At 29.5% G+C, this 12,923-nt stretch overlaps 1 protein-coding gene across 1 annotated transcript; it reads left to right on the top strand.

Annotated features, from left to right (window-relative positions):
- The first annotated feature begins 1,481 nt into the window (after positions 1-1,481).
- Positions 1,482-12,831, top strand: LOC122500925 (eyes absent homolog 4). Its single transcript, XM_043610092.1, has 9 exons — positions 1,482-2,133; positions 7,869-7,994; positions 8,232-8,397; positions 8,659-8,839; positions 9,004-9,139; positions 9,394-9,477; positions 9,842-10,104; positions 10,244-10,700; positions 10,778-12,831. The coding sequence occupies exons 2-9, from the start codon at positions 7,883-7,885 to the stop codon at positions 10,957-10,959; spliced, it is 1,581 nt and encodes a 526-aa protein (XP_043466027.1). The 5' UTR covers positions 1,482-2,133; positions 7,869-7,882; the 3' UTR covers positions 10,960-12,831.
- Positions 12,832-12,923: the final 92 nt, after the last annotated feature.

The raw sequence follows: 12,923 nt of genomic DNA, 5'->3' as shown, positions 1-12,923 counted from the left end.
GCAATCCTTCACCTCACTCACATCCATCAGTCTCTCACTTCTACCATCTACTATAGGTATAGGATTCTACAGTTGGGAAACTTATATTATTATAAACTATTTCAAATTATATTATTATACTTTACAGTTTTAGTAGAATCTTTAATTGTTTTTCCCTCATATTCAAATTTTGATAACTGGACGCACTTTCGTTTTTCGTCTCAATTAAATAATAAAATACCTAATTCCAGCAGAGAAATTGTTGATGAAGAATGATGCATAGAAAGAAATTGAAAAACGATACTGAGACTGCAATGCAATTGTATTATTTTCATTGAAACTTGAAGTAGTAGATTGGCTTTGCAAATTTATAAAGGATTAATATATTTGCACTATATAGTTTTCATTACAACTGCAGATAGTAAAATTCCAGAATCATTAGTATTAATATCATTCACAGTTTATAATCTATCGATTTTCTGAATAGTTGAACCATATCCATTATTGTTTCAACAATTTGCAAGAATTATAGGTACAAAAAAATAAAAAATTTATGAAAGCAAATAAATGTTTCGCGTGCTGCATATGCGACAGGTATAAAATAGCTATATTCTAGAGATAACAATGCTCTTCGCAAGACGTTTATTTCAACATTTGATTGTTGATAGTTATAAGTAAAAGTAGAAAAAGGGATTTTTGTTTTTTTCAAAATATACCGTTTAGGCTAATTCTGCTAACATTTATAAATTTTTCGCGAAATGTGTGTTACAATTACAACATTATCAGAATGCAACGATCATGATGAAATATGGAAAACCAGATCTCTCTATTACGATATGATATATAATCCAAATTAGTGTGAAACTCTAGAAAATTAATACCCCAACCATTGACACATCAGACGATTTTTTAGCATATAAATCCGAGTCGAAATTTAAGCCCTACTTTGAACCTCTGAAATATAGATTTTGCTTATTGGGTTTAGCAGTCGTAAAATGGGGTATTGCAATTCTTTTAGATCCATCCTCTTAAATATTTTTTAAAATATATATTTTATAAAATGTTGAAAACAAAAGTTGGTAATAATTAAAATTAATATATTTGCCCCAAAATATATATATTTCAAGAAATATTTAAGGGGTGTTCGATATTTATACTTTAGCCTAAATTTTTATTACCTACATCAAGTTTATATTAAAGTGAATATTATTTAACAAATAACGAACCACCCATTTCACAGTAAAAATGTAATTGTTTCCAATTTTATGAATGAAAAATAATAATTTATCCTAATTGCTTTTATCCGTAGTTTATTATTTTCAGTTCGAGTGGGGGGGGGGTTGAGAGGGGGGCACTGAACCCAGAAGTTAGCCATCCCTGTTGCGCTCGCACATAAACGAAACGAGAGTATTCTCTCTCCTCCTCTCTCTCTCTCTCTCTTTGAATTAAGCTCGATGCCAAAGTGAGTGGGAGAGCCATGCCAACCACGTGATCTCAGGGCGGGGGTGGCGGCGACATTTCGCATGCTCAGAACTCCAAACAGGCTGCAGCATCACGTAGCCTGGCGATCCGAGTCAGCGAAACACACGTTTCGTTATAAACCGTGTGATAATAAAAAACGATAGACAAACGAAAAATTAAAAATGACGGAAGAAAACTAATAGCTCGAGATTTTTTTCTTTTTTTAATCCGTCGTGAAAAGTGAAATTACAAGAGTATTTTGGTGAAAGACACCGGGAAGGGTCGCGACCCTCATCGTCATTTTTCTGACACTCTCATTGATAGGCAAAATAGTTTTTCTTAGAAAGCAACAGTTTTTTGCATTTATATGCGTAATCTTGAGGACAAAAGGCGGAAATAATTCTCCCACCTCGCGTTTTAATTTATGTCTAAAATATTGGGAAATTAATATTTTCGATTTTTTTCAATTCGAGGGGCTTGAGTGAAGTGGCAAGAAGTGACTTGTCCAGTGGCAAGTGATTTTAATTGTGTCGAACGTGGGCGGTAATGGAATAAGTTTTTGTGATAAGACATAAGACGAGCCTCTTAAGGGATGATGTACAGGTGTCGTCTGGAGGTGGGGTTGAGGAGTTTTTGTTGAAACTACGCCACTGGATCCGATATTTCTCCGTCGGAAACGATCGCTGAATAAAGGTTTGTTCCTAAATTTTTTATATAGAAAAAATTGAAAACATTTTTTTGTTACTTTTAAATACTGCGCACAGCAATTATTTCTTTTCACCTTTTTGACATTTTTCTTTTTGAATACAATAGTGAATTCAATAAAATTTGTCGTTTCTACCCTTTAATTAAATATTTAAATCCATTAATATTAATAACAATAGAAAAGAAAAATTTAAGTACAAAAAAATAGAACCCTACAATAATTTAAGAAATTAGAGTAAAATTTATAACCTTCTTCGCTTCTTCTAAGTTACTCTAAAAGTTTACTCCAAAACTTACCAATTATCGATAATTACTATTGATATTAATTTATTTGATAATTATTATTTATTAATTATTTTTGTCGTTATAATTATATTATAATAATTATATACATTACAAAAATTATATTAATGAATTAACAGTATTTTGATTGTGGCCTGCGGTCTAGTATTGAAATTATTTAAATTTTGATATTAAATAGTTTATAATATTTTATAATATTTTGATATTAAAATTTTAACTTTTAAAAAAAAAGAAACACATTATATATTAATAAATTATAATTTATAATAATTAATAATAAATTATTATTTATTAATTACAATAATAGGAATAATATTTTTGCTTAAATACAACAATCGTGCAGAATTTGTCGATTTAATAAAAGATAAAGTTACTAGAAAATAAAAAATTAGAACGTTACTGCATTTTACTGTTATGAATTAAATGAGCTGGAAAAAGACAGAGGAAAGTAAAAAAAATGTGGCTATTGTCTGGAATGCTTTTTGTTTTTCTGAACCCTCGCCTCTGGCCTTGGGGAGATATGAGAGAAGGGTATTTTGGGCCCAAAACACACAGAAAAGTCATATTTGGTCCATATGCGTAAACCGTTTCCTGAAGAGAAAGTTTCCTCTATTTCATATTCAAAAAGTGAAACTAGAGAATATTTTAGAAATTTTACTCTTTCTTGCTGTTTTAAAATTTACGCATATCATTTCATAGCTTTATTTATATATTAAAAATATTAAAAATAATTCAAAAAATTCTTACTTTTTTAAAATTTATTAGTTATTTTATTTTTTTTCTTTCACTTTTCCAAAATTAAACGTATTTTTAGAAATAAATTTACTAAATGTAAATAGACTGTAGAAAATAAATCTTAACTTTCGGTCCACTTTGCCGTTAAATCGTTTAAATTAAAAAAATTTATGAATCGTAGCCTTGAGAGTCTGATTTTAAGTCCTAAAGTTATGACTTGACCCACAGTTTTAAATTTAAAAATACTTTTCAATCATTTTAGTTTTAAGATGTAAACGGTTTCTGACTTTATTTTTTCTCTGACATTACTTGTGAATTTTTAATTTCTTTAAATTTTAAAAAATTTTTATTGTAATGACTAATTACTTTTAATTTTGTATAAAATACAGAAAAACGGTCTGCTTCGTTTACATCTTAAAACAGAAATAAATTGAAGAGTAAAACTATTTTTAAACTTAAAACTAAATTAAGTCAATTTTAGGACTTAAAATCAGACTCTCAAGGCTCTTCAGTCAAAAATGTTGCTAATAATATAAATGTTTTTAGTCAAAAGTGGACTGTAGATTAAGTTACTTTTATTAGGACTTAGAATCATGCTCTCGAGGCTTGAATTTAATTAAAAATTATGCTAATATTTAATTGAATAAATAGTTAAATAAATAGTTTAAGTCAACAATTTTGGGCTTAAAATAAAAATTAAAATATTTGAGTTCTTAAAATCAGTTTTCTAATCAGAAACAAATTTAGTCAATATTTTGACTAAATATAAGTTGTTTTAGTCAAAATTTTAAAACAAGATTAATTTTTTACCATAGTGTTATTTGTGATAATAAGTTAGTTTATTCTGATTAATATAAATTTTAACATCTGCATATGTAACTTCAGTAATTAAAAGTAATTAAATCGATCAAAAATTGCAGGAATACGCAATTTATTTTCAATGTTCGGCTCATCTGTGCAATACGTGCGAAATATATTGTATTAAAAGTACATACAGTAACAAGCATGTGCTTATGCATCTAATTTGACTCGTTAAGGGTATAATGAATTTTAATTGGTCATGAACTATTTATATTACGTTCAATTCACCTCATAATTGGTTTTTTGCACCGGGAAGCATTAAAATTCTTATTATATATTCTAAATAGAATATAAATAATAATAATGATAATAATAATAATAATGTAAAATTACATAATTAACTATTTCTTCGCTATGTATTTAATTTATTGAATTACGCGTGTAGAAATAATAATTTAATTAAGTATGCACATGTAATAAAATATGAAACTGGGATGATCAATATTGCCTTGATTTTACTTCGCGCAGTAATATCAAATCTTTATACATAATTATCAAAATTGAATATAATATAATACATTAGATATTTTTATTAATTTTATATTCGTAAATAAATTTTCTATAAAAATTCTCTACTCAAATTTTCTAAATTTTAATTAGTAAAAATAAAAATGTTTAATAATTTGAATTAATGACTGACTTTTTGCTTTTGAATTAGGAAATTTTACTAATAAATTAGTAGAAATTACTATTTATTAGTTAAATCGAAGTGAATTAAATTTTAAATTTTGAAATAAATTTTACTAATAAATATGTAGAAATTACTATAATTATTAGTTAAATCAACGTGACTGACTCTTTGCTTTTGAATGAGTAAATTTTGCTAATAAATTAGTAGAAATTACATTTTATTATAGTCAAACCGACATGACTGACTTTTTGTTTCTGAATTAGTAATTTTTGATAAAAAAAATTTGTAGAAATTACTATTTATTAGTAAAGTTTACTAATTCAAAAGCAAAAAATCAGTTATTAATTCAAATCACTAAACATTTTTACTAATTCTAATTTAGAGAGTAATAATAATTACTTCTTTTAACTTTAGAAAGAATTTTTTTTAAGAACGTTTGATAATAATTTCCACTATATATAAAATGCAAGTTAAGCAGTTTGTCTTTGATAAATAAGAGTCTACGCGTTTTATTTAGAGTTTAGAAGATCAGCCTTTTCTTATCATGAATATGGTACTCGAAGAAATAATGTCTTTAATTATCATAAACACTTTCTATATTAATATCAAGATTCAAGATATGTAAACCTATAAATGGATCAAGACCAGACAAAAATCGAGGCAAAGTTTAACGTTAAATATAAAATCCTTATTATTTTTAAAAAGATATGCGTATAAACCCGAAAAAAAATTTTTATTTAAGCCAAATATAATTTGAGTTCGTTTTTGCATTTAACTAAATTTCTTTTGTTATCCCAAACAAATATTTTTCTCTACGGTTACAATTTATGCTTTATTATGCATGTTACAAATTAATTTAGGTTTATTAATTTATATAAGCGTACAGAATACATTTTGTTCAACATCATTTAGAGAAACTTAAATATAATTTACTCCACAATTGTTTTGCAGCAATATTGCTGCAAAGCAATTGTGGACCAAATTATATTTAAGTTTCTCAATTCGAAATACTAATTTTGTTAAACACAACAAACTCTTTTAATTAAAAATGTTCCTTCGGGCAACTAAGTGAATTTTATGAATTATATGCGCAAATACAGTAAACTTTGAGGTATTAAAAAGCGTTACTTGTAAAATTTACACAAAAGAATTAAAATATAATCCTTTTATGGATTGATTTTCATTACGATTTCGAAAAATTAATCCTTCGATGGATTATTTTAATCCTTAAAGCCTTGCAGATTATTTTAATCTATTTAGGTGTTCAAATAATGCCCCGCATACATTATGTGCGCGCACATTCTGTGTTTATATTATAAAATGAACCAAATTTTTATTTGAATCAACAAAACTGTTTTATCGTAAAGAATTAAAAAGGTCAATTTATTACCATTTTGGTTACGAGTAATAAACTTTTTCTTAGAACGTAAAAGAAAATATTTATTCTTCTTTTAATTAACTTTTCAAGCTTTGTATATTTATTCTCTGCCGACGTTTTTATTTATTTTAAAAGATAAAAGCTTAGAGTACTTGACGATATTTCCAAGTATTTTAAAATGACTCAATATTTTCTAATACACTTCAAGATACTCCAAACAGTTCAGGACATTTCTATAAATTATGTTAGATGATTTTATGTATTTGATACTTCAAAATAATTCAGGATACTTTATACTTAAAATTCTCATTAACGAAAAAAAGTCTGAAACCGTTTCCATCTTAAAACCAAAATGATTGAAAAGTAGCCTATTTTTAAGCTGAAAACTGAATTAAGTCAATTTTAGGACTTAAAATAATATCCCCTCAAAGCTAAGATTCAATCAAAAATATTTCTAATCTAAACCGTTCTAGTTAAAATAACACTGTAAAAAAAGGTTCGTGAATTAGAGTTGATTTCGGTATTAAAATAGAACCAAATTATGATTTAGTACCAATATTAGTACTAAATTAGTACCTTTCTTTTTACAGTGAAGATTATTTGTTAAAATAATTTTAAAAAACAGTGTTACCTAAGTTGTGCTAAATAACCCAGTATGCTTAGGGAATAAAGAAATAATCTTTCAAAAATAAAATTTAAATTTCTAAGCCTATCAAGTAACTTCTTCTACAGCTTCGCGCCCCTCAGAAATGATTTTAAAATTTTATAATTCCTTTTTTATACGATCCTGAGGACAAAAAGTGCAATAACTGGAGTAAAGGGAAGGCATAAGGGCGGAGCACGAATAGATAGTGACTTGGCAACATAAAGAAAACATAATGTTCAACTTGTGAAAGGAATTCTATTGGCCGTTTGCTCAGAATTGTAGTGGACGCCTACCCATCTCCATTTTAACACTCCACCTCTTCGACGTTCAATTGGCAGCTAATAATTTATTATCCTTCCGGCTAGATACTTAAAAAAACACCAAGAACTGTCAAGAAGATGCTAATTCATTTGAATTAATGATTCAAAGATCTTAATATCGTGTATACTGCCCATTATAAATTGACAACTTTATTATTATTACTATTTAAATTTATATATTCATCCGATTAATACAATTTTTATTAGCCTCTTCATAAAATAAGGGAGTTTAAATAAATTTTATCTTCTTCTTCTTAAAGGCCCCTTAAGACACCAATTGCGTTGAAAAATTTTCATGAGTTTCCAATCTATGTTCTGTCGGTAAAGCAGAGCACAAAAAGTGTCGCAAACTTTTAATTTGAAAAGAATTTTTAATGAATTTCTAATGATCTATTTGTAATAGATCTTATGGATCATTAATTCATTACAAGTAAATTAATTTTTATTGTTTCGTCAATTTGTTACTGCTTTGAGTAAAATTAACGTTATTTATTAGAAATTTCGCAAGGGATCGTCCATAAATTACGTAAAGCTTTAAGAAGGGCAGAGATCTGACTATAATACTATTACGATATAAAAAGTCTTATAACATTTAATCAGCAGTTTTTCTGCAGATATCAAATTGGGACAAAAAACGAATCAAAAGTATTGCGAAGCAAAGTTTAATTAGTTTTTTGTCCCAATTTGATATCATTAGAGAAACTGTGATAAAGTTAGAAATATTGTTTTGTTTGTTACTTGCATAATTGCTGTGTACGCTTTATTTTTGAATAGCAAAAAAAATTATTTGTTTAAACAAACGAAACGTTCTAGTTTTGATTTAGTTAAAGCAAAAAACTTTGTTTTCAGACTGAGTGAGTGATATGTTAACCGAAGACAATGACCCCACCAAACCGGCAGGGATTTTAGACAATGCTGGCAACGTGTCTTCGTCGACAGAGGCCTCAATACAGAACCCTCGTTCTTCAAACAATGGTAGATAAAATTCCAAACACTACTGCATCATTTCTTGTCAATCAAAAACCTAGCTCCGACAGCCTTTCATACAAAAAGAAACACAGTTCTTACTTTTTATCATTAATTTTTTAATTTACAATTTTACGACTATTTTCATTTTCTATTAGATTTTAAATATTATTTGCATTTAGAGAATTATTTAGAATATTGAATCTATTGAAGAGTAATAAATATAAAAATGAAATTTTTTTAAAGAAACAGAAGTTAAAAATGAGGTTCAAGAGTGTCCAGAGAGCGAGAATGTCCCCAGTGGTGAACTCTATATCGACGAAAATGCCGAGGAAAAGGATCAAGAATTTCCTGATTCTATGGAAAAGGCCGATTATGACTCGCTGTATAATGCCAATCAATACTACAATAGGTAAAAATAGAAAATACAAATTTTGTCAAAGCAAAAATCGAAATTTCTTTGTCACTAAGGTAAGCGTCAACGTTTAGCGACGCTAAAAATGGCTAAAAATCCCTCAAAACTATTTTTGAGGGATTAAATTGTCATCTTTGTCATTGTTTCAAAATATTATTAAAAATACTGCAAAAATTTCAAATTTTTAGAATTACAATAAAAATTCTAAAGCATACTTTATGGCGATATTATTGCATTAAAAATATTGCTTTCTGTCAGCATATACAATTCGCCATCGTACGGAACGACGACAGTTTCAAAGAATTCGCCGGCTTTGCCAAGTCCATATCTGAATTCCTATACGAATCCAAGCTCGATAGCTCAATATTCAGCCTATGGCTACAATAGTGGGACGACCACGTTTCCTCCAATGAGTCAAAATATATCATCTGCTTCACAGGTAATACATATTCTAAATGTATTTTTTATTTAATTTGATCCTTAGTTTGATCCTAATCTAAATAAGAATCAAACTATGTGAGGATCCTTATTTAGTTTGACTCTTATTTAGTTTGTTAATGAATTATTATTGCTACAAAACTGGTAAATATTTTCTTAATTTAGAAGCTCGATTACACAGCCTACAGTAGTCCAATTTATGGAAATGACAGGGTATCGTTGCAATATTCCGGATATTATCCAATGGCTGGATATCATCCCTCGCCCACCTCCTTCAACATTGGCAACCTCAATTTTGCAGGTAAAAACTATTAAAATAATATTACATCAGAAATGTATTTTTCAACCTAAATTTGTCTTATTTTAAGTGCAAAGATTTAAAATAAGACAAATTTGGGTCTGCATTTGCTAATCTTAAAATTACTTTGCTAATTAGAAATCAAGCCAATATTTTGTAAGCACATACTTAGTCAAAATAAGGTTTGAAAGAAGACTTTTTTTAGTGCGACGTTATTTGACGAAATTAAATAAAAAATTACCTTTATTTGTTAAAAGATTCAACTAAATCGGCACTCACGTTCGATGCGACCGCTCACGATGCCAGCGACTTGACCGCACGGGAAACCACTACCGTTGAAGGTAACATGAGTCGCGTGGTCGATAATTTTATCACAAGCATCATTGCCCGATAATAATTCACGCGACATTCGGAAAAATTGCATTCTTTTAAAGTTAAATCAATATTCCCTCAAATCCGAATTTTCAGTTTATCCACATTTGCAAAAAATGCTATTATTTTTAGTTTAACTTTAAACTTTAATTTTATTTAATTAAGAAATTTAACGTATTAATAGTTTATCGCTAGATGCAGATGTAATTTTAATCAGAGACTTTGGATTAGCTTCTAATGTTCTATATATTCAATGGGGGGAAACGAAATATATATTAAATTTCTATAATGAAAAGGAAACTGAAAATCGATGATAATTATACCAATTTGCAGTGTCTGCGAAGCCCATAAGGCGAGGAAGGCGGCAAAGTGGGAGCGGAAATAGTATTGGTTCGGCAGAGACCACGGAAGCCGGACCAAGTCGGATATTCATTTGGGACCTCGACGAAACCATAGTTGTTTTCCACACCCTTCTTACGGGCATATACGCCACCAATCATGGCAAGGACCCTAGTCTTGTCAAACATGTGGCCTACAGCATGGAGGAACTCATCTTCAATCTCGCGGACAGTCACTTGTTCTTCAACGATCTTGAGGTTAGTTGGCAAATTAAATCCAGCCCCAAATGACTTTCGTTGACCATCGCTGGCCAACGAAAGTCAACTGTTTCGATGAATGTTGAAATGCTTCTGTACCAGAATGGGTAGAAAATAATCTTTAATCCCAATTTCAAAGGACTGTGATCAAGCCCACATTGACGACGTATCGGCTGACGATAATGGACAGGACCTCGCGTCCTATAATTTTGCGAACGACGGCTTCCAATGTTCCCCAGGCAACAATGGTCTTTGCGTTGGATCGACAGTGCGAGGTGGAGTCGACTGGATGAGAAAACTAGCGTTTCGTTATAGGAAAATCAAAGAAATTTATTGTAATTATAGAAACAATGTTGGGGGTCTCCTAGGATCGCAGAAACGCGAGCAATGGTTGCAAGTGCGTTCCGACATCGAGGCTCTCACCGACAATTGGCTAACAATGGCCATCAAGTGTCTCACTCTCATCAACAAAAGACATCAGCATGTCAATATTCTTGTCACCTCCACGCAATTGATACCAGCACTCGCGAAAGTCCTACTCTTTGGCATTGGCGGGATTTTTCCGATTGAGAACATCTACTGTGCTAGCAAAACAGGTAGGATATAAGGCCATCAAATGACTTTAGATGATTCGGCTATTAAACAGTAGTCTAGAATTCTTTTTTCTTTTCAGGAAAGGAAACATGTTTCGGAAGAGTAATAGCGAGATTCGGTCGAAGGTGCACTTACGTGGTGATTGGCGACAGTCCGGATGACGAGACTGCTGCGCGAGCCTACAATTTTCCCTTCTGGAGGATACAGAGTCACAAGGATCTACATATGCTTTATAAGGCCCTCGACATGAGTTACCTTTAACGAGAAACACAAATATCCAAACCATTCCCATTTATATTAATATTAACATTCGTGCAATTGGTTACGATGAGAATCATTCCTTTTTTTCTATAAGCAACTTTTCACAGTACATTCCTAATAATAATTAATTAATTAGCATGTAAGAAAGTGGAGATCACGGCGATTTCCACAAGTGATAGTAATTTTGAAAGTATGCAAAACTATTATGGTTTTTCAAAAGTGGAAAGTGTTTTATGTACTTAATTAAAGAGTGAATGTTGCACTTTTGAGTGAATGGCGTGAAGAAGCATTTGAAAAGTGTGCAAATTTTTAGGGATTTCAAGTGAATTGTTAAAGCCATACGGATTCCTTTGGGGAAAAATTTACAAGGACATAAAAAGAGCCTATATTGTGGAATAATTAATTAATATTAATTAATAATTCCTTTGTATTCTTAAGGGGTTAGGCCACCATGCGCGTATAAAAAAGAAAGATTTGAAAAAATTCCCAAATTTGATCTTTTTATTTTATACGCGCACAGTGGCCTAACCCCTTAAGCTATGTTCAACATAAGGACGTAAAAAGAGCCTATTGTAGACTCAGCCTAATATTCTCCATCCGTGTGATTTTAACCCCTTAAGGCCTAAGCACAACTACTTCGCGAATGTCGTTCGCGAAGCAATTGTCCGTTGGCCTTTATGTGACGTAGTGTGAACGTAGCTTTAGTTATCAGACCATGAGTGCGAAGAAGATAGACACGTTTTTCCTTTTCGCACTCATGGTCTAGTTCTAAAATCTAACGCGAAACGCCGCCACAAAACTGAATGCTACTTTCACAAAGAAAATAATGTTTTCGAATGTAATAAAACTTCCATTACGAAAATATTTTGTCAATTTTTTTTCTGAATGCAAGAAAAAATTGTTTTTTATGCTAAAAATTTTTTGATGAAATAAAAAAATTCGCACACTTACAAAACTTAAAATCGATATAATGAAGATCGGGATAAAACACTTGTAATAGTAATGGGATATATAATTTTTTACGACAATTTGTAAAATAAATCGAGAAGTAAAAAAAAACTAGATTGAATGCTTTTAAGCCCCGAACGAGTTGTATGAGGCAGAAAAGGACAGACACATACCTCTATCCTTTTCTATCTCACGCAATTTTGCTTCTTGTCACTTTCTTATTAAAATACTTTTGCGACATTCTGATACTAAATTAGAAAATTAAAGTACTTTACAATTATTATTACTTAATATCCCATTACTACCGAATTCTAGTGATATATTATTTATCAATAGTAAATTAATTTCGCAATGTCAAAAATTAAAAAAAACTATTTTCAGGAAATAGTTGTAGCGTCTTAAATTGAAATCTGTTCCTTAATTTCTGAAAATCGCACAATTTAAAAAAGTAACGTGCGATAATTAATTTTTTTAAAAGAAGCACAAAAATGTCATAAGTTTTCTCGTTAGATGAAGAAAAAGTTTCTAGAAAAAATTATTTTTAAAATTTGATATAATCGTTTTTTACACAAAGAATAAAAATGCAGTATTATCGAAAAAGAAATTTATATTCATTCCAGTGAAGAAGTTTTCTGGTTAATTTTAGAAGAAACTTAATTTTTATATTGTCAAGGATTATTTATAATATAATTTAGGAGCTAGTCGATTAAAAATATTGTGTTTTCATTTTTGTCAGGTGGAAAAAGAAAAGAAAGTATTTTTAACATTCCATATCTCTATATCATGTCTACACTATAAACATAAAATGAAAAATTAAGCTTTGTATTGAACTGAAATGTTGAAAAAGCGAAAGAAAAATTTTAACGTAAAAATCTGTTTGTTGATGGAAATTTCAAAATAAAATTGAACTTTGGTAAAATCTTATTTGAGTTTTTCTTTTTATGTATAATTTAAATTTTTAAATTAAATGCATTTAAAATTTAAGGGGCGTGCAAGGAGAAATTAAGCTACTTCCA

This window comes from Leptopilina heterotoma, unplaced genomic scaffold (genome assembly GCF_015476425.1).
Source record: "Leptopilina heterotoma isolate Lh14 unplaced genomic scaffold, ASM1547642v1 Lhet_191, whole genome shotgun sequence".
Lineage (NCBI taxonomy): Eukaryota > Metazoa > Arthropoda > Insecta > Hymenoptera > Figitidae > Leptopilina > Leptopilina heterotoma.
This window is presented reverse-complemented; position numbering and strand designations above follow the sequence as displayed.